A 23,101-nucleotide genomic window follows, 5' to 3' on the forward strand; every position below is an offset into this window, starting at 1 on the left:
CCTGGATATATAAAAATACAAAATTATCGCATATTTGAAGGATACTCTGTTAAATGTAAGTGAATACTGTGCTATATTGACATTCCAGGGAACTGGGCTATCCATGTGAACAAACACACAGAGTAACTGCCCTTCTTTGGCTGACCTTGACATTGAAATCCTTCAACAATTGCTGTGTGCCCAAGCCTTGCATGGATAAAGATGTAAGCTTTGCTGTATTCTCCTGACTCTGCTTGTAGAGGTGACAGGGCAGAAATCTTTATTTAGTCCTTGGCATTCAACTGGAGATTAGCAACAAAGGTGTCTGTTTTTGTTTGTTTGTTTTTATGGTGACACAGTTGCCTACTGAGAATTGTAACGATGCCACTACCTCATTTCACAGATGCTACTGAACTGCTCTCAGCCAGTATAGACTTGGTCATTGGTCAGCTGGCTAAAAATCAAGCTGCCAGCCTAGGTAGAGATGAAGGATCTCTTGTGTTTCCCTAAAAAAACTTGATTATATGGGAAGATATAAAAACATCCCTCCAGTTTCAGATAGACTGTGCATTTTAATTTAATTTCAGTTTAATGTAATACCTTCTTCACCCTGGAAACTGATGAAAGGATGTTTTCAGTAAAGACTTTTAAGAGGCTAACTAGATCCAGCAAATTCATTTTGAAGAATGCCAGGTGTAGCAGCAGCGGGACTGATTGCATGCATGGTATTGGCTGTTGGCCTTAACAATGTAAGTCTGTTGGTATCATTTTTCCTTTACATTTGAAATTCATGTTGCATAATTTGAATTGATAAGTTCAAATGTATAGATGTGACATAAAATATTGTTTAAGATAAATTCTACACTAGATCTCAGCTCTTGGCAAAGTGGAAAGACTTATGTGGATCTCAGTAGAAACAGGATCTAATAATGTGCAAGCTTACAAATAAGAGGTTCTTGATATTAAGTCAGGGGACGTAGACACTGGGCTGAATTTTACACCTGTCTTTTGAGGAGACTGTCTTTGAATTCATGGATATTTTGCTTATTTAATAGTTTGAACCCATTAACTTTCTTTAAGGAAGACATCCCATTGAGTTTAGTATGAGTGCGTATGAGTAAGTGGAAGCTGCAGATCAGAGCCTTTAAGCAAAATAATTCCTGTGATATTGTTGTGTTGTAAAAAGTCACAGGGTGCTCTCTGGTTTCTTCCTTTTTCTGTAGAAGAAAGTGGGTGTGATTCGCAGCAGTGCGGCATATTCATATCTGTGCTGGATCATAGTTCGCGAGGGATGATCTAGGATGCCAGGCACTGCCTCTTTGATGACTCCTTTCAAAAGAATATGTGAGTGAGCTCATCTGCCCCTCAGGCTGCTTGAACCTCTCTGGTACAAACCACAGAATTCAAGGCCACGGAAGGTCACAGTCAGTCTGTATCAGTAGAGTACAGGATTAAGACTATAAGCAAAACTGTCCTTTAGACCTGCTTTTCCCTTGGATTGATTTGGCTTAAAAAAAAAGTCTGAACATGGAAAGTGATTAAAGGATGTTTTGAAAAAACTCCTTCGCTGGCAGCTGGAACATATAGTTAATATTATGTTTTATTGTTCAGTACTTCAACAGGCTGGAAGAAATCCATGTCAGAAGACAGTTAATAAATATTGGACTTCACAAACAACTACACTGAATTTTGATGATTTTTGTACTATTTTAAAAAAAGAAAAACCAGCTACAAAAACTGAACTGCTTGAAGCATTTGGAAAAATAGACACAGATAATACTGGACATATTTTACATGATGAACTTTATAAAATTCTTACAACAGTAAGTATCAGTAGAAACTTAATTATCCGTCTTTAACCATTAGTAGAGATTTTGGAAATTAAACAGGAAAACTATTCTGAACGTGTGAACACATATTCCTGACAAAAAGAATCAATAACTGATTCACGTTTTTGGTTTTGTTTTTTTTTAATTTTATGTCTAATTGTCTGTGGTTATCTGATCTTTCTTTCAGTTTTTCTCCTTACAGTCTTGCGGTTGCTAACCTGTCTGTTCCTTTCAGCAATTGTGCCTTGAAGGTGGAAGCTGGCAGAAAAAAATATTTCTCATATTTTCACAGAATGCTTTGTTGAAACTCTATCAATACTGCAGTGGAGCAACAGAAGGGGAAGCACATGTCTCTCCCTTGATTCAGTTAGTGCAAATCCCTCTATTCTCTACAGAGCCCCTCTGCAGCCCTTTGGGGTTTTGAACTTTTACCAAGAGAATTAATGACATACCTTTGCTGTTCTCCCCTCACAAGTTGTTGTCTATGTATGTTCAGATACAAAGTTAAAAAAAAAATTTTTGTTATACATAAAATATTAAGGTCAGTGCTTTATTTTTATCACGGCTATGATGTTCTGTCATGCCAGTGACTTCACTGGATCTTATAGTTAGTTCATTGGGGTCTTAAAGTAGTGCTAGGGTAGGTCAATACTTTGGTTAGAGATTATGCATTATCAACCCAAAGCATGCAAATGTCATAAGGCTTACTGGTACATGTCATTAATATGGCTTAAAATAATGACATTAAAAAATATCTGGAAGTTCTTATTTAGCTGCTGAACTGCCCCTATATTTTTAGGTTTCATTGTATAATCTCAAAGGATAGAAAAGAATCTTTTTAAAATAGCAGCTGAGATTTTTATGATGATATGAGATCGTAGGAGGTAGAACTTTAAAGAAAACATTAGCAAGAGTATGTTAGAATGATGAGCGTTGATAAGATTAAAATCCAGGTCCTCTGAGGATCTGCAAAGCAAGCAAACAAAACCCCTGAAACAGAATGGTCTTCCAAGTTGGTGTAGAGCTGATGCTCTGACTTTAAGCTAATTGATGTACATCACAGATGATTACAATGATTTTCTTTCTCTGTTCTGTCAGGTTTTTTTGCTCTGTGCAGCCAGCCCTGCCCCCCCCCGCCTTCATTGTAAAAGCCAATCGTCTTGCACAGCACAAACACTAGGGAGCAGCAAAAATTAAAACCAGACTGGTAGTAGAATTCTAGTAGAGTTCTCAAAAGTGAGAATAAAACAATATCAAGGAAATGTAGAGGAGAGCAAACTGGGACAGGAGGATCAAACAATTTACATACTATATTTGTTGTGGTTGACCCAATAAAACAAAATTACTTGTATACTTCAAACATTGTGGCAGAACCTTCAATCCTCATTCTTTATGAACAAAAAGATATAGTTGCAATGGTAAGGAAATATTCTATATATAACAAAAGATAGAAGTAACAGATGTTGAGCGCTACTGTAGTTATGCCATGAAGGGCTGCAAACTCTGTATTGTTATATAAAGTCAGGGCATTGCTTTATATAGACCCAGACTGAAGAACTTACTAGATGTGCCTGCAGTAGCAACTGGTGCTGTTCAAAGAGGGGAGGATCAGGATTTGATTTATTGCAATCCACTATGGCTCTGGGACCATATGTCCACATCACATGTTTACCAACAATGAAGTTCGTGTTAGTTTTCAGTCCCAAGTTTTACACCAAGCACCTATAGCTGAAAAGTGTGAAGTAGATTTCTGTACAGCAATCGCATATTGCTGTGTCATTGCTAACAGCCCTGTGCATCTGTGTAGAGGAAATTGCTGGAGGACCTTGTGGAAGACATGCTTTCTTCCTGAGAGATGTACCTTGTGTCCACATTGCAAGTGGGACACTCCAGATGGTGTTCTGACATGCAATTCAGACTTGGTTCCAAAAGGAGGGAAATTGCTCTGGCTTCACACTAATGATTCCAAGTAGAGATAGGTGCAAGGCAAATTCATGCCTGGAATAACTCTTCTAGTGAACTAAATTGCAGGTGTAGACTGGTATAACAGGATAGCTCAAGTAAATAAGTGAAACTAACCATTATGAAGTTAACTCTTGATTGTTAGTGTGCTACAATATAAGTAAGAATGACTGAGAGCTGGGATTCCCCAGGTTATGGAATATTTTCTGAAAATGATGTAGGTGTCATTCACAGTGGTTTTCCAGAAGACACCACAGAATTGCATAAACTGATGCAATTAATCTGTTCAGTATTTAGTAGCATTGTGGGGACATAATTTTGTTTGATGTTGACCTCTGTTTTGATGATTCAAGTCAAAATCCATTTAAATCTATTGCAAGATAAGATTCCCTGAAAGGATATTAAAAGAATCTTGCTTTGTGTTTTTATTAAATGTGCACTGTAGGTGAACAGCATTCTTGATGAGGAACCCAAACTGAGTTGTTTTTTATTGCAGAGAGGTGAAAAAATGACTCGGGATGAAGTGAGTGCCATTATTAAACAAGCTGATTTTAACTGCAGTGGCAAACTTGACTACAACAAGGTACGGCAAACAGAGTGATATTATTTGTTCTTGTGTTATTGACTCGATGTTATTGATAGTATTAGCATTATCAAACGCAGTACATACCACCTCCATGTGTTGGTCCATTGATGACCTTACCCCAGCCCCCCCACCCCCAACTGCCTACGTACTGGAATATGGGCAGGTATATATTTCTGTTTCACTCACTTTATCTGGCTATTATCCTTGAAAAGGTCACTTGCTGCAAGTGAACTTAATGTTTTAGGCAGAGCCTAATAGTAAGCACAAAACCTAACAGTATGCGTGAAGGTAAGAGTTAAAGGAATGGCAGGTTAAAGATCACCATTGACAGCAAACATGGCTAATCAGTGAGAATTGCTATGTCTGTGACATTTCATAATTTCTTGTGTGTGGGACATTATTGTACATGTGAACATCTAATTTTCAAGATGCAACACCTTATCAGTTTTTCTGACATCATGTCTAAGTATTGAACTGAATAAACAGTCCAAAAGATTTGTGCATAAATATAGTTTCATAGAAGAAAACCAACCCCCTATTAAAAATCCTATATTAAAAAAAATCAGTCTTCAAATATCTAGAAAGAAATATAAATCATCTCTTGGGTTGAAAGTCGCACTTAATTTTCATTCAATATTTGGACCTCCTTGTTGAATCATGACTCCATTTTACTGTGTCACTTGAGTGGTTGCTCTGATTCATGAAAATGAAAATTAATATTGTGCTTTAACAGAAAATGTATTACATCTCTCCGCAGAGATCTTATAGCAGCCTTCCAGTACTTAAAGGGGGTCTGCAGGAAAGATGGGGAGGGACTCTATATCAGGGAGTGTAGTGATAAGATGAGAGGTAACGGTTTTAAACTGAAAGAGGGTAGATTTAGATCAGATGTAAGGAAGAAGTTCTTCACTGTGAGGGTGGTGAGGCACGGGAACAGGTTGCCCAGAGAGGCTGTGGATGCCCCATCCCTGGAAGTGTCCAAGGCCAGGTTGGATGGGGATTGGAGCAACCTCGTCTAGTGGAAGGTGTCCCTTCCCATGGCATTGGGGTTGGATCTAGATGATCTTTAAGGTCCCTTCCAACCCAAACCATCCTAGGATTCCATGATTCTATCTATTGACCTGTCCTTTGCTTATTAATGTTACATTTTAATCCTTAAAACTGTGAGAAAGAATGTTTCACTTAACTGGTTACTTCTCTTTCTCTAAAGTTTTGTGACTTATACATGACAACCAGTGAGCAGTGCTGCAAGACTGCACGAGAGAAACTGGAAGTTGATAGTCGATTGAGGCAACAGCAGTTTGGAAATCAAGCTGAATTGCCCTCTGAAGGGATCACACTGCCAGTGTCAAAACCATCACCAAGAATCTCGAGGAAAACTGATCACAAACTAGCACCAACAAAAGGTATTTATGCTTCATATTGGGAGTTTTAATTCTGTTGGAGATCATGCTCTGGGTCAATGAACAGTTGAGTATTTGTTTAGTTTTTCTCGGATTAGTGAGGATGTTACTGACTAATATTCATTTTTACTGTGGCAATTGCATAAATGTCTCAGTAAAATATCTGATCTCCATGTTCGAATGGACATTGGCTGCATCTATGTTCTGAAGCTCTCAAATTCTTAAGGGTGAATTTCGTTGACTCTCATGTGACACAGTCCAGAGGGGAGAGACAAAGTGAATGCTCAGATGTTGCAACATAGGCAAGTTATTTATTTCCTTCCCTGATCAGAGATGAAACCTTAAATATTTATCAATCAGCAGTCTGTTTGTTTCAATTATCGAGGCTACTTTTAAAGCACAATCAATACAAGAGTTTAATGTTCTTCCTGAAGTTACAAAGATACTTAAAAACCTCCTCAGACTGGAAAAAGAGTGCAGGTTAACAGACTGCAAAGGTACCATGTGTGAAATAGTTGCATGGAGTGCATGTTGTTTACTTTAAGTTGCTTCAATTCTAGGCAATACTGAAGAGGTGCAAAAATGACAGAACAGTGATAAAGACTGAGTTTATGTAGCTAGATCAACAATTGTACAAGCAGAGTTGCCCCGACATGAGGAATCAGGAAGTAGAGGCTTGGAAGTAATTATGTTGGGCAACTGTGCATGTAAGTGATGTGCTGTCTGGCAGGGAAACTATATTGTCCTGAAAAGAAATAACTTTAAATTAGAAGCAGGTTAAACCTATCCACTTAGGACAGATTTACCTTGATTCCAAGGTAAGTAGAATCATGTGGTAACAATTTTTTGTCCTTCAGGCAGATTTGGTTCCCAGGTTCTGCTGTTCATATGCCCATTCACCTGGGATGTATAGTCAGGGAAGTAAAGATGTTTGGCTAATGAATTATTAAATGTTCTATAATTATAAGGGAAGTCAGCTTAACTGATTGAAGTTCTTGTCATCCAGTTTTTCTCTGTATGCCTATAAATGTAAGGCTTTATGATAAATAGCACTAGGAGTGGGTTGAAATAATGTAATTGTAACTAAATATCTATGTTTATAGGTGATAGTAGAACTCCTTCAAGACCCTCATCAGCTCAAAGTTGCAAAGCATCCATTTCTACCACTGTCAGCATGGGTGCCAGTAGCAACAGAAACACAAAGCTAATTGAGCCAGACACAATGAAGGTATCATGTAAGCTAGTCCTATTGAAATTATGCTGTTTTCCTCTAGGCACGTATGTTATTGCATTTTAAATAAGAAACCGTTTTTCTCTGATTTTTAGCTTATGTTTTATTAATAGTTTGTCAAGGGCAGCTATAAACTACTGAGAGGTTTCTTGATACATATTGTTATTAACATTTTTATATACTGTTGGTTTTGCTGACGTCTAGTTATTGAAAATAATTTTTCAGGTGTGAAGGTTTAATAGAACAAAGTGTGGTTTTTATAAATGAAACCACTGTTGGATAAAACATTTAATGACTTTTTGAGAAATTTAAAATTTAATAATTTATTAGGTTGGTGAGAACTTTAAATGCTTAAGTAGTCTGAAAGATTGTGTATCATAAACCTTTATATGAAAGGTAATTGGAAATAAATAACAGATCTGTGAGCATATTCAGTTTGTTGGGCATTACTTTGTAAATATATGTTGTAGCCTGAAAATATTGATTTTTAGTTAGACTAATATGTTCTATCAGTGTTTTCTTTTAAATAAATCACTCATTCAATATAAATTCCTGTGGGAGAAAGACAACAAAGTCACTTTGCTAAGTCAATATTTGTAGAGTGTTAATATTGATCTTTTCCCTTTGTTTTCCCTTTCTTGACTGAACCTTTACTAGTTTTCTTTCAACAGAAAATAATAGCTGTGGAAATATAAAACATTAACTGGAAAATGCTAGGATACATTAAAAATGTGCACCTTGAGACTCCTGTATAAAAGGGAAAAAATGGTTATGACCACATAGTATAACTGCTGCTAGAAAACTGAACTGATTGTTCTCATGAGTTACATTTTTGTTTCAAATAACAACTCTGTATTTGTTATTGAACTCCAAAGTCCTTTATATCTTCGACATTGCTATACAGTGACATTTGTTCTATATTAAAATTTAAAAACATAATCTCAAAGGAATTTTTTGCAGTCTGTTTAGGTATCTGGACCTCCATGCAATTTAACCTGCAATTTCACCTTGTTCAAACATGTTGGGTAGTATATAAAACCATTGCACAGTTTCCCAATATTGGATTCCTCTTTCTTTGTGCAAGCTAGTAAGAACTCACTGAAAAAAAGCAGCTGCAGATATCGATTACTATTGATTAGCATCACACGAAAACTGAAATCAATAAACATGAAAAGGTATAAGTAGAACTACTAATTTTTTTTTAACCCTAACTATTAAGGGCACAATGCAAACTGTCAAAATCAATTAATAAATACACAGGGATTCATCTGTGGTGTGGACCAGAATCTAGCACCCCAAAATTATTCTTATTTATCTTGTATTCAGAAATATATTTTTTTTCTGAAGTTCACCTGTCTTTTTGGGACAGTTAGAAGATGTTGCCATCATGAAGTTGGACCAATGCTGACTTTACATTTCTGACAGAAGAAAACAGTGGAAGTCAAAACATGTTGAATGTCTAAATTTCAAAAACCCTTAGAAAACATGGAATATATTCATAGTACATTCTTCCATGTGTTTTCTTTTTGTCAGTGAAGTTTTGTGACATGTTCAAAGGCATATAAATAAATTTGGGGAGAAAAAAATAGACAGTTACAGAAGTGCTACAGACGTGCATAAACAACATGCTGACCTGTTGGGCTTCAACTGTAGCTGAATCACAATTTATTAAAAGATGGCTAATGGAGATCTTAAACTTCTGCAAAGTATTCTTTGTGTCGGTTTTAGTCAAGATTGAAAGACATTAACAAAAAAGAAAAAGCAAGCTGTGTATCATGTTCTAAAGTCTTCCCTCTGCATTGGGTAGCTAAATTATCCCTGCTAAGGAGTCTCACCTTTGCATTCTGCGCTACTGAAGTCAGTGAAAAACCTGTATACACAGTGGGTAGCAAAAGAAATACTTGAGAAAAGTCTTTTTCCTGAAAGAAACAGTTATATGCTCCCACTCATGTCTGTGAAATAGCCTCATGCAATTGAACTAGCAAGACTTTTTCTGTGCATATGGAACAGGTTTGTACAAGACAAAGCCTTGAACTGAAGTTCTTTGCTTTAATCATAGGAACAATTCCTCTCACAAACATTGCTTTTTATCTGGAATTGTGCATGAGTGTGTGGACAATTTCAATAATAACTTAAGCTGTAATAGCAGTGGAATGCATTATTTGGGCAGTGACCATCACTGGCAGCTGCAGGTAGTGCCTAACGTTTCTTTATGATTAACATTTCTAATACAAACATTTCCCACTGTTAGCTATTATTTGATAACTTTTGTTATGCTTTGAAGGAACATACTAAAATCAAAACAGAAAATCATCTTTTAGCTTCTCATATTTACATACCTGTTTGTAATTTGACATGGGTAATTTAGAGAATATAGCACCACCTTACGCTCCCTGCAAGAATAACAGTTTAGTAGTTTATTCGTAAAGCATTGTCAAACTTTCGCTTACTGTTGCTCACATCTTAACCTGCACATTGTTCCTTGAGATATTTTATTTTCTCTGCTTTCTGGGATTGTTTGATGTCCCTGTTGTAATGATGTCTATCTGAATGCAAAACTGCAAAAACAGTAGTCTCTCATCTGAAATAACAGCTAGAAAAATGGAAGGTAAACAAACAGGACAAAGCCATTCTCCATGGCTTTGTAAGATGATGGTTTGAAGACCACTGCCCTAGTGAGAAGGGGGGAATAGAATGTGGCTGTTAGAGTAATTTTTGTATATGAATATCGTCACAGTATCTTTTTGAATAGTTATAGCACATTTGGACTGCTGTTTAAACTTATATTATGCACTTTTATGTCTCAACAGCCATATTGCTTCATTAGCAGACCTTTTGACTTTGATCTTTTTGAAATGTCATTAATTTTTCAAACAGTTTTGTAAGGTATTAAGCTTAGAGACTAAATGAGCTAACAACCAATTATCTCAGCTATGTCACGTTTTAAGGAAATATCTCAATTTACTGCATATGGACTTTAGACAAAGTTAGGAGTCATGCAAGTATTGGAATAAACAGTTTACTGAGAATGGAATAGTACTAGAAATGATTTAACAGACTAAACTACATATTCGAATTCTAGCAGTGACTTATGTTGACTCTAATGTTAATATCAACTCCCATTATCCACTTGTTTGACTGAGAGAACCCTATCTGTTGCTCGATGTTTAACCCTCACCATTAAGTCCCAGTAATGTTTTGTCTCTGTTCACTTCTTTCCTAATTATTCTTTGTGATTGCACCCCTTTTGCTTATCCTGTCACTAGAAATCTAGTTTCCTGGGTAGAGGTCGGTATAAAATTTTTAGGTGGCCTTGTTAATTAGGTCTATACCACTATGTAAAAGGTGACCAGGGACTGATCTGTGACTCTGTGGACCAAGTAGCACAGGTAGCTGTATTTCCACAAGGCTTAGGCCTAGCACCCTCTCAAGCGGATTGTGTCCACTTTAAATGGCACTTCTTGCTTTTTTCCTAGAACCCATGTGGTAGTGTTGTGGGTTTAAGAAATTATATTTTCCAGTGCCATTCATAATCTTATGTCTCTGCATCCTGACCAAGAATATATGTTACAAGCTGTGGGGTGGGTCATGGCATGGAGTGTGCAAGGTTATAAAACCTGATGGGTTGATGTTGACTGTGTAGGTCACAGGAAACCAAAACGAGTGCAGTTACAGCCATATTCCTTTTTGAAAGTGGTGCCTGAAGTCAAAAATTCTTTGAATTGCATACACATTTTTTTGAAGAGTGCTAGTTGTTGTCGTCTGAAACAGAGCCATGGAATGAGCTTACAGCTAGGTGTTGCTTCTTGCTGTCTTTTATTTCTTAGTGTAGATGTAGCTAGTGATTGTTGTTCCTCCAACAGCATGCTGTTCCCTTTGCATCTCTCATGGCAGAGAAGATAGGTTTCCACAAAGGCCCTGGATCCAACATGTTATCTTAACTGGAAAAGATTGTGGGAGGGGAGGGTCTTGGATATTAGTTTCCATCAGGGATTGGATGTCCCACTTTATTTTAGATAGCTTAATTGGTCTTTGTCTTTTTGATAGCCTGTACTCTGAGGAAGTATGTTTACTTTTAAAGTTTCTTAGAACTTCCTTAGCAAAGTCTTAATTTTCTTTAGAAATCCCAAACCTCCAAAGAACAGCAGAAAGTGAGTTGCAAAGTATATAGTATTTGTACTTAAAAGTACTCCATATTGTCAGCTGTATGCAAATATAATTAGCAGAATTTGACATCTAAAATTGGTATGATGCATTATGCTACCAAAACTATTGGGGTACTGAGGATAAAATAATTGTTGCCTTTAGATCAACATCTTGGATGGGACAGGGTAGTCTTACCATAACCATAAGTAATTTGAGATGAAGATAGTTTCCAGCTATGTAAAATTTGGAATTCTCAGTGTTTATCCACATTCATGTTTTCAGGATGATATATTTTTATTCCTTTAGTGTGAAGATTCTTTTCATAGCTGAGTTTGTGCTATTTGGGTGAAACTTATAAGAGTGATTCAGAGACAGAAAATGAAGTGAGAGATAGTATTAGATTCTACAGTCTTTCTATGCCAACAGAGGTGGTGAGTTTTCTCAGTGTATATCTCTCTCCTTGTTTTGATTAATTTATAAGAGGTTCTTAAAGCAGAAAGAAGTATAATGAAGATGAATTTGGTAATGTTTGAATGAGGAATGTTTAGTATAGAGGAGCTGATCCTGTTCCCAAAGAAATCTGTGGCAAAACTGTGGCACAGGACTGAAGGCTCTTAAATCCATGAGTCCCTGAGTAATTTATATTCTTAAGAAATGTAGAGTTCCGAATGGAGAAATCTAAATTCAGGATCATAGCTACATGTATTACCAAGTGTGTTACTTGGCATCCCAGATGGATGTACGCTAGCAAAGTCCTATTCTTGCCTGTCACCTTTAGGTCATTGACTGTCAAGTATCATCAACTGAGCGTGAATGCATTGTAATGAGAACTGATTCTTTAAGAGGAGAAATGAAGTGTCGCACTTTGATGAAGACTGTTTGACCTTGGATGGAGTAGTAGTCAGCCGCCTTACTGGGAGTTGCATGCACACCTTCCCCATTTTTTACAAGCGCTCTTCTCAAATCTGTGTTAGCTTACCTGTGACACTGAACACTAAGCATAGGTACAGCCACCTGGACAGAGCTCTCTGCTAAGATTACACTGGAAGATTCCTTTAGCTACGCTCTGCTCAGAAACATTATCTTCCATTGCTAGGAAAGTGACTAGAAATCATGGACTTAATCCAGACCAGGGAAGGCAAATCAAGAACATCTTCTGTTCCTCAAGGCATACAATATGTCTGCAAGGACTTTATTTTTATTTTGCTAAAGAAATATCATTTGAATGATATTTGAAATCGCAAATTGGGACTTGCTGTTTAGAAAAACATAAAAAAATTTGAAGCATGTAGCTGTTTTAGCATCTCAGCAAAATCATGGCTTCTCTAGGAACCATATTATTCACAAATACAGTAGTTTTCAGTTTATGTCTTTCCAATAGCTTTGACAGAAGTCAAGAAGAACCACTTAATTTGACCAGTACTTGTGTTTGTGATTTGTCTGAGCAAATAACTCCTCATTGTTCAGCTAATCAATTATGTTCTTTGCTTGATTGGCCTGATGGAACTAATGTAGCAAAATTCCAGCCTTTCAGTGGTAAATCACACAGTTCAGAGAATTTAATGAGTTCAGTTTGATTCTTCACGGCAATTCAAATTTCATTTCAACTGTCTGAGCATTGGGGTAATCTGTATGTTTTTCAAGCATTTTCACAAGTGAAGCAATGTTACTAACTGCTCTGCAAAAATTGACTACAAATTAACATATTTCAGAGAAGACACTTTTACCTTGATCAAAGATCAAGGCAACATCTAATATTTGCTTGGTTTCCAGGAATGGCAATGTGCACAATCCAAAGGATGCTTCTACTTAGAAGAAGATGGTGAAATCATTAGTCACAAGTACAAGTTGCACTTACCTCAAAGGTCTACAGTATGTATTACCATTAAGCCTTTAAACGTTCGTCAGGTAGAAGGTAAGTGTATCTGTATTTCTTTGGAGAATTTTCCTCTATTAAAAATATTTTCTCTTCTGCTGATATATCTCTCCCTTTCTCACTTGTAATACTTGGCAATATTGCAATATAGCAATACTTTTCTCTGTTGACAGAGTCCTACTAAAAATATAACTTAACTTGTCACACCATATTTTCTGCTTAGTTATTTTGTGCTCACTGCCTGGGCAGTGAAAATCAGCTAGGTCCATTATCTTTCTCTCTTTAGTCAGCCAACCTCTTAGATTATTTTTGGCCATAGATTTGTGAAGTTTCTTATTACAAAATTCAAATTTTAGCACTGTTTGCAGTATCTCTCTTTAAGGTGTACTTTGTGGGAAACAACAATACAAAATTTAGCGAATATTGTATTCTCCACCTAAAATACTTTTGTACATAGTTAAAATAGATTATGGCTTTTTATGGCAGTATGGTATCTTGATGTTTTGATTATGAATCTTGTCTGACGGATTTATAGCTTAGTTTGCCTATTTTAATTTTCATCTTAAAAGAGTGAAGCCCAGCATTAGAGCCACCTGAGATTAGTCAGCCTTTGTGGGCCTTTTTTCCAAATGCTACTGGCTTTGTTCTCTCCAGTGATTTACCAAGGAGCTTTATTTAGTTGCTATGTTGGAATTATTTTTTCCCCAAGTAGATTATTTTCTATTTAATCCTGTGAAACAGGAGCCATTATATCCCCAAAATGTTTTAGAGTCATCTGGGCTGGCTGTTGTGCTACAGGTTGGTAACTGATTCTGATTGAGGTTGGTAATAAAAACTTCACTGTAAATAATTGACAGAAAGTAGTCATATTCCAGTTACTACCTTGCTGAAATGGGAAGCTGATCAACAGACTTCTAATGGTGAGGAAACGTGGTCTGATACTAACAGATTTGAGTAACAGAATGTCTCAGTGTTCTGCTCATAACTTTTCTTTTTTTCATGTGGCACCCTCTTAAACTGTGCCTTAGAATAGTTCTGCTGCAGGATTGTCCAGACATTCTGTGTAAACAAAAGAGTACTTACTTGTCTTGTAAAAAATTGTAAAAAAATTCTACTTTTGCACAACATTATTGTCCTGTATATAGAAATATCTTTGTGTTTTGTTGTGAAGCGGAAGGCATAATATTGGTATGTAAGGAAAGGATTCATGTTAGCAGAGCAATTAGCTTTTCATGAGAAATCAAAAATATCTTAAAATTTTTAACAAAGTTGTGTGGTATGTAGCCACTCATTAGTATTCTTGACTCCTAACTGTAGAAAAACTAAGCCCTTGCATTTATTGTTTTGCTCTGGTCTGATTAACTTGAAGACCACTTAATAGCTCATTGATTAATTGCCCTCAGGAACTGAGCAGCTACAAGAAATCAAAGAGATTCAAATGGCATCTATTCAACATGGCCTGTAAGACCAAACCTCCATTCCAATCCAACCCAAGACAAACAAACCATACATGATCAGACAAATAAATCATAAGTGATGCCATGTAGGGAGATCTTGCTATTTAAATCTTAAAAATGATTGAAACTTATACTTCTGAGATTCGCATCTTCTAGTATCCCTAGCTTTTGCACATAACCTGGGTTTCCAGTCAAGATGAGTTTAACAATATTTTACAGAACATCAGAAGAGAATTTTATATAATTTTGCTAACATCCTTAATTGCAAATATCTAGGAGCCTTAGTATAAAGAAACGTAAAAAACAATAATGTTGTACTAGTAGTAGAAAACAATGAAAATAGCTTCCTTAACTACCAAAGGTTTTAATATTAGAACTCATAATAGTAATCATTATCTGTAAGACAATCACAAGACTTCGAACAATTTATTTGATCGGCCTAAATAGGAAGGAAATCCCAATAGCATATAATGGATTTTTTTTTCCATCTTACATTAACAGGGATCAATATGATAAATACTATAGAAATATCTACTTTGGCGTTCAAAGAAAAAATATTTTGTGCCATTATTAAGCATTTGTGTTGGGAACGCTTTTCTTTTTAGGAAAATCTTACCATTGGTTGTCAGTGGATACAGCTTTGTATATTCTCAAGGAAAATGAAACTCAAGAAAATCTACAGCTTGTGAGCTTTACTGAACAACAGAACAAAGAGGTTGGATGGTTTTGTATTCCTATTTTAATTATTGTATCTTTAGTGTATGTTTTAATGCCGCATGGGTGAGTTCCCATGTGTTTGGCAGGAATTCAAGCTGTACCTAATCAGACTAGAGGACAGAAGAAACCCTTGTTCTGTGCATGTTCTCTTTCAAAATTGACAGAACTTGTGCAAGGTAGGATGTAATACTGTCTTAGTTATGCCCTTTGGATGGGCTGAAATGCAAGCGATGTGTATGGAAGTAATGAAATTCTGGTGAGGACCGTATTATCATGTGGTGTGTAGGCAAGTATTGCTGAGTTGCTGGCTATCTATATAGATACTCTGTGGAAACTCACTTGTATTCCTGCGCCTTCAAAAACAAAATTTCAAAGGTAAAATTTTTTAAAATTTCCTTTAATTTTCTTTCTCCTTGCCATATATATGATTTTGAACTTCATAGTGCACAGAATATTCTTATCCTGTGGCAGAAATAAAGGAGGACAAATGGCAGCATTAACTTTCTTCCCCCTTCCAAGCCACAGGGAACTCGGCTTGCTTCTTAAACCCTAAGTCATTTGTGACTTTTTACACAGGAAGTTTTTGCTGCTAGTTTGAACAAAGTTGATAAATCAGGGAGGAAATTAAAAACTCTGTGGGTTTTGTCAGCCTGCTACTGGCTGCTTTTGTTTTAAAGTTAAACAATTAAAAGGTGTTACAAATCTGAAAAATGATAGGACTGTTATTAGACACTTCTAGTAATGACTGTTCTCCCCTCATCTCTGGTCCTGTATGGTTTTCTAACTTTTATTATAACTAAGAGATCCACTAGTTTTTGTGTCTTTAAAATAGCATCATACAGCATCTCACTGTAGACATGTTTTCTTTACGGAAAGAACCTAGCATTACCAGTGTTTTCAAGTAATTAGTCACTTTTGCATGAATATAACTAATAATAAAGAAAGGTATCATTTGAGGAGTAACTTACAAAATTGTCTGTCTTCCTTTAAGAGTAGATGTTTGGATGGAAAGGGGAGCTTGGATCAGGAGTTTACTGGCTACTCCCATTTACAACAGGCTGTAGGTTGAAGAAGGTAAAACCACAAATTGCTGGAGAAGCAAAACTGGTGTATAGAGGTGAAGATGGAGAACTGGCTCTGACCAAAGAGTTCCGGTGAGTCATATTACCAAATAGGCATGGTAACTATTATTAACTTGTGTGCTCCAAATAACATCTAGCTTTTTAAAAGCTGTATGTTACTAAAGTACTGTTTGTGCAGAATATTCTCAAATAGACTGAATACTTATTGACAATATTACGAGACAGTAAAGGAAACAAGTGTTTGGAAATAGTTCTGCCTTTTTCATCTTTTAGAGCTGCTTTATTGGATATATTTGAAACAATTGATTTGGATGGAAATGGCCTTCTGAGTTTGGAGGAATACAATTTCTTTGAACTGAGAACTAGTGGTGAGAAATGTGATGAGGAAGCATGGGCTGTATGTAAAGGTAAGTTCATTGCTGTGCTTGTTACAAGTAATTAGGGCTATCAATCTACTTGCAAGCTGTTGTTTATAGCATCCTACTATGTATATAGTGTAGAAGAACTGAGTATTTTGTAGCCTATACTAAGAACACATGTAGATATTGTTCTCTTCTCCCTTTGTTTTTCTTTTTTTTTCCTTTTCCAGTCTCCTGTCCTTTGTTTTGCTTCATTCTGGATTGTGTGCCACTGACCTTCTGCTGAGAAAATTCTTCCCATTGCTAATTTCAAACTTTAGTAGGTGAAAGATTTTGTAGCTGCCAAAAACTACAGTTTGCTAATCATGGATCATATGGTGAATTAAACTGTAACAGGTATTCATTTAATCAATCTCTTTTCTGCAGACTAAGCTGATACTGCTTTCATACCTCACAAAGTGTTGAGAGGGACATTTGATAGTGTGTATGTGATACTTTAAAAATGGCATCTAGAGATTATGATGATTGTTCAGAAAATTAGACATTAGAAAATGCCTATTGTAACTATATATTTTCTTCATATGTAAGCAGTTTTTCATTAAAAATCCATCTTTTGAAGGTTCATATATGATGTGTCAGTTTGTCCATTTTGTGCTATATGACAGCCATGAGATTCTGAGACTTCTGTGAGTGAGTTGAGGAAGCTGGCAGTCAGTTAAGACTTGCAGCTGTGCTTTCTTTTCTGTCTGCTGATACATCTCATCAACGTTACTGGACATCCTGCCAGCTTGCAGGAACAGTGTTGGGCCACAAACGTGAATTTTGAAGAAAAAAGGAATTCTGTGGCATTGCTTTAAGCTTGCAAAGGCCTTGAGAATGCACATATTTATCTCTTAACAGGGCTAAGAGAAGTCAACCACCAGTGACCATAGGCTGCTGTGATAGTATGGTGCATGAAAGCAGTGGTTTCAAAGCATGGGCAGTTTAGCTGCAGTGAGTGAACAAACTGGAAATTTAGAAGCCATTGTATGAAAATTAGAAGTTTCTATAAGAAATACAGTTTTTCTGCAACTCATGTCTGACATGCCAGTATGGCATATCATTGTATATCGGCCCATGTCATGTTTGATATAATTCCTTTGTGGGCTCTGATAGATTGCTTAATTTGGGCCAAAATGCTTTAGATCTGGCAAGTCCTGCTAATTATTTCTCCCCAAAACACTCTTAAGATATTAGACTTTTTCCTAAATGATGGAAAGATCATACACAAATACTTTTCTATATATGAGTTTCTTGTCCCTTTCATGCCTGTACATGCTATTCCACACTTTATGACTTTGTCAGTGTTATGCCTCTGTGCACTGGTCTCAACATGAGTAGGATGGGTGGGTGTGTGTGAAGTGTATAAGAGAGGAAAGAAGAGAATACGGTGAATGTTTTACCAGGTCATTAATCAGTTGAAGGGTTCAGACGAATATCATAAATCTTGACTCCAAAGTTCAAGCCATTTATTATAGTATCTGTACCCTTAGATAGATTTATTAAATTGGTAATCCCTTTTTAATAATATATAGTAAAGATTTAGCATTGTTATGAAGATGAGAAAACCATTTTTAAAAATCTCTGACACAAGGACATTTCAATTATGTGTTTGCTGACATTAGAGTGGTCGATCTATGATATTCTATCTAGAGAGGGGTGTTAGGATTACTGGCATTTTATTGCTTTTTAGGAACTAAGTAAATCATTTCTATATCAAGGACCTCAAGCACTAAGGGTGCTGGCTCCAGCAGACTTTCATTTCCCATTCCTAATACACCCCATTCTGCAAATCTCAACCACAACAAATACTGCTAGCAAAAAGAAAAAAAATCAGTATGAACTCTTTCTGTTTTGAAATCTTGCCCTCTTTTGGGTTATACAAGGGGCCAGCTGTTTCTAGTCATTATCTAAAATCCACAGGGAAGCTCTACAAAGAGCACATAACTGGTCAAGGACATTCTTTCCCAAATAATACTGGAGAGCCTGAGGCTGCAAGATGGCTCCATCTTTCAAACCTCATTAACATAAGCAGGAGTTTAGCTTTGGAAGGATAAGGGGTGTTTGCAGAGAGAACAGATGTTAAGTGCTACCTTATATTTCTTTTTAAACAGAGAATTTTGATATGAAGAAGAATGAACTAACAAGACAAGGATTTATGGATTTGAATCTCATGGAAGCCAATGACCGTGAAGGGGATCCTAGTGACCTTTGGGTCACTTTATTGTCTCTGGGCTACAATAAAGCATTAGAAATGACAGAGGTATGATAGCCATATAGCAAAAATAACTGCTTCACATACAACTTGCTGCACATGTTTAACTGCAGTACTGTTTCTGTCTGTCATAAATTGATTTCAGTAGGTCAATGATCCAGTCTGAACACTGTTAATACAGCGTTTACACTATGACTTTCAGTCATTATGGTATCCTGTTTCTTAGGATAACACTGACGTTGTTGAAAGAGGAAATTTGCCTTTTGCTTTACAGAAAGGCACTATTTTGTGGGGTTGTAGAGGAAGGAATCTTGGGTTATACCTGTTGACAGAATTCACGCACCCTGCTCGTGGGAAGTGGTAAGAAGACAGCGATGGTAAACTGACCTGTCAGCAAACCTACAAAATGCAGGACTTGCTCTGCTTAAAAAAGTCACTTCCCTGGCCCAAACCACAACAGAAGTGGATAAGGATGAGATAACTTTTTTTTTTCCCCACATGATTCAGAATTCATAGTTTTCAGACATGACTGTTTCTGTTACTGTTGCCTTTCACAACCGTGTCTGAAGGCGTTCAACACAAAATTTTAATGAAGGGGCTTGGGGTGGCATACTATTTACTTTACAGGACCAGGGACTATTTCTCTGCTGTTTCTGTGTGCTTATAGATTTATTTATTTTTTTATTTTATTTTTACAGAAACAGTATCTGTGTTAATAGTTCTCACTAAAGAAAGAGGATCTCTTTAATGAAGAGAAAAAAATTATGAAAAATTAAAGAAAACATTAAATATGCAAATGATTTAATCATTTAAGTTTCATTCCCAAGAAAAGCTGATTGTTTAAAACCATAGTCTGATTATATTTTATCTTTAACTTTTGTTAAACTACATCAGGTCAGTGTAGTCACCATATAAAAACATACGTGTGTGAAACAAATATGTACAGAACCAAAAATACTCAGTATGGTTGAGAGACATCAGTTGTGTCTCAGTGAAAATCTTGAGATCATGGTGAATGATTTCTTAATGATGAGCACTTTCTCCTTTTCCTGTGAGCATGGTTAGCAGAGCAACTACAAAACTGTCTTTCTGCATTTCAGACGTAAGAGGGAGCTATCTTCTAAGAAAGTAGATTTTGGGGAGTCTTTTATCAAGTTAGAAATTTCAAAAAGGTGTTTTGTGCCTTATACTAGCTGTGGATTATGGCTGTAGTCTTTGCTTTCCAAAGAACAATATAGCTCTCCAAACACTTTAGTCATTAATCTAAAAATGTACATCTACTTAACTTGTGTCTATAACTTAACTCTTTAATTCCTCGATTTCAGATGATTTAAGAGATTGATATTTCAGGAGCATTGAGCCTCTAACAAATTAAAGATGGAACTTGAGAAATCCTAGTGGATTCCAGTAGCTGTTTGAAAGAAACCGAGGCGCTATTACTGAGTCTAAGAAAATGGAAACTCCTGGTTGTTGCACATACTAATCTTAGCCAAGATACTGTAAGAGCAGAGTCCTTAATGCAATATTGCAGATATTTTAAATCTGTATGAAGTGGCACAAATAGCAAGAGCGTGACAGGTAAAGGAGACAGGTTTATTTCAGACACTGAAATACATTCACACTTCATCTTAATTCCTGTACGTTTTGCTGTCCAAGGAAGGGTTTGCTGTGTTGGAGCTGAATGTGCCAAACTGCATATTGAGTGTACTGTGGCTGGCACGAAAAACATTCATTTGTCCTGAGCTTTCATTTGGTTTAAAAGATTGCCAAAGCTCTCAGGTTTTGAATATTTAATATTCAGTGACATACTTGTATTTGGGTAATTCTACTTCAGAGCATATATGAAAATACTTAGGAGCTGTGGGTGAAAATCTGAGGGGAAAAACTACAGGAAAAAGTGATGATGAAACTCATTTTCTCCATTGCAGGCATGCCCCTTTGTCATTGACGTCTATGCAGAAAAATGCAAACCCAGAATTAAAGCCATATATCTAGAGGCAGGGAGCTCGCAACTTAACAGGGCTATTTGCAAGTCTGTTGTTAATAAAGGAGAGGCCAAAGTAATGGATGGCTGTGAAAACATAATCATCTATACCTACAAAGCGGGCAGGAGAATCACTTCTGTTATTGAAAATAAGGTATGGCATGAGACTTCTGTAAGGTACTTTGTGTTAATTATTGTCTATGTGTCTATTATTATTGTTCTTCTTCCCTCCTTGCATCATTTTTGAGAATTACGTTTTCTGATATTTCTGATATTGTTTCTGTATCTAGTTCATTTAAAAAAAAAAAGTGCCTGATGCAAAGCTCTTTTTGACAAATGACTCAGAATTCAAGAGAGTCTGGATCAGTGTTCTTGGAAGGGACAGCTTATTATGAGGCAAGCAGTTTTAAGTATCATATAGAATCTGAATATTTGTTCGTGTTCACATTCCAAATTTTCAATATTTTGATAATTATTGAAGACATAATATGTTCATAATACCAGTAATCAAATATTAAGAACAGGAAATACAATTACAGAAAGAGTAAAGACTACAGCATTTATGTTATTTAATGTTTTCAGTGTGTATAAGAAAGTAAAAAGAGCAGTGATTTGCATTGATTGTGTTTTAGAAGCATATTATAGAGGAACCGCTAACTGGCTGGCAGGCCTACTTTATTACTAATCCAAGTTAACAGTTGTAAATCCAAGCAAAAGTGGTTGGTGAGAAGCAGAGATTTTAAACCTTTTTGCATAGATCCTAATGAATGTGCTGTTCATTCTCAGTTTCACTTCTGTCAGGAACTGTGGGTAAATAAATACAGTGCAGTAAGATGCTAAACTTAAGACGCTTTAAATCTTGAAAGATCACAGCAAGAAGTATATTTTTAAATGGACAAACATGCAAAAGGGGGTGGGTTAGTGGACTAATATTAGGACTGAATGCCGAGGCTCCTTGGAACTACGGGTTTAGATCTGCACTTCGCCCTTTAGGGTAGATATACTGGAGTTATTTATATGTTTGGGGATATGTAAGAGAAGGAGATGAGGTCTGTACTGAGGCAACTGGATGCTGTCTGATTAAAATCACTGACCACTGCCATTTATACCATTTAGGTTTCACAAATACCTCTGTTCTGCATTGAAGCAAATAGTTGCACTTCCCTGAAAATCTCATTAAAATTTGTAGACTGGAGGCTTTTTTGTATTGTAAATGTCTGGAAAGAGATAATAAAAAGGCAGCTTTATGCATCGGTCTTCTTTTAATCTTCTCACAGTGCAAGCAGCCTGATTATATCTTCAGTTAGGGTACTGATGATTTTAATGGAAATAATTGTTTCTTTGTTATTTCTGTAATTAAATTAAGAAAATATGCTAGTTCCTGAGGGATTCCATTATAGTCTTGCATATGTATTTAATCAGTGGGTAGAGAAAGGTGTCTGTCTTCTAACCCTCCCCAGTCAGGGTGTGAGCTGGGGAAATTAAAAGACCTTGCATACAGAGGAGCCTCAAATTTCTCAGGTAGTAAGCAGTATCAAGTCTACTGTCTGCCTATTTATATGCCAAAATAAATAGTTAATGAGGCATTTCCCATCATCCAAAGCACAAACTTATTATAATATACCCTCTGTGCTAGGTGAATATCTGTGACCTTGTTCCCGTTGCTGTATGTATCTTTCTGTACAGATAATTCTTTTGTTTGCCTTTATCTCACTGCCATGTAGACGTGAGGACTTCAACAAAGTGATGCCAGAGCAGCTAGATCAAACTAGTGAGCAGCTTAACACTAGATTGTGTTTACATTTCTGCAATGATACCATATTTGCACTCTGCTGTCCACAAACCCTTTGTACTGTAAGCACCAGAGATAGCTCTTTTTTTTTTTTTTTTTTTTTTTTTTTAGGTCAGACCCTACCAGTCTAATAGTAGCTTCTTTGCTGTGTAAGGCTGATTGTGTAAAGTAACTGTGTTTCTATTCCATTTCTCAATACAGAGAGCTTGTTGGATAGCATTGTCTAAGAATCAAATGTTTCCCAGTGTCTCTGTCAGATTTATCTGGAGACAACTGAATAACGGGGTACAGTAGCATGTCTTTAGGTCTTGTGTCTGAGTATTGTCTGGGATAAACTGGTGGTTAAAGAATTTTCTGTTACCCAAGCTTTCAGTTTTATATATTGGATCCTTCTTGCAGAGCTTCAGCAAGAGCATCTCTTCTTTAAGTGATTATACTTATATT

General features: G+C 36.3%; 1 protein-coding gene across 3 annotated transcripts in view; it reads left to right on the forward strand.

The window, feature by feature from the left end:
- The window catches only part of EFCAB7 (EF-hand calcium binding domain 7), a 31,138-nt gene that overhangs the window by 5,511 nt on the left and 2,526 nt on the right, over positions 1 to 23,101 (forward strand). The window contains exons 2-12 of one of the 3 annotated variants that reach the window (XM_041128159.1): positions 1,203 to 1,323; positions 1,591 to 1,802; positions 4,216 to 4,353; positions 5,567 to 5,762; positions 6,863 to 6,987; positions 12,910 to 13,051; positions 15,075 to 15,184; positions 16,183 to 16,340; positions 16,542 to 16,675; positions 18,781 to 18,929; positions 20,810 to 21,019. In XM_041128159.1, the coding sequence (XP_040984093.1) occupies positions 1,281 to 1,323; positions 1,591 to 1,802; positions 4,216 to 4,353; positions 5,567 to 5,762; positions 6,863 to 6,987; positions 12,910 to 13,051; positions 15,075 to 15,184; positions 16,183 to 16,340; positions 16,542 to 16,675; positions 18,781 to 18,929; positions 20,810 to 21,019 (1,617 nt within the window). In that variant the 5' untranslated portion in view covers positions 1,203 to 1,280. The remainder of the gene's footprint in view (positions 1 to 1,202; positions 1,324 to 1,590; positions 1,803 to 4,215; positions 4,354 to 5,566; positions 5,763 to 6,862; positions 6,988 to 12,909; positions 13,052 to 15,074; positions 15,185 to 16,182; positions 16,341 to 16,541; positions 16,676 to 18,780; positions 18,930 to 20,809; positions 21,020 to 23,101) is intronic. The other 2 variants (XM_041128158.1, XM_030033649.2) reach the window with 2 other exon arrangements.

The sequence above is a fragment of the Aquila chrysaetos genome, chromosome 12, assembly GCF_900496995.4.
Source record: "Aquila chrysaetos chrysaetos chromosome 12, bAquChr1.4, whole genome shotgun sequence".
Lineage (NCBI taxonomy): Eukaryota > Metazoa > Chordata > Aves > Accipitriformes > Accipitridae > Aquila > Aquila chrysaetos.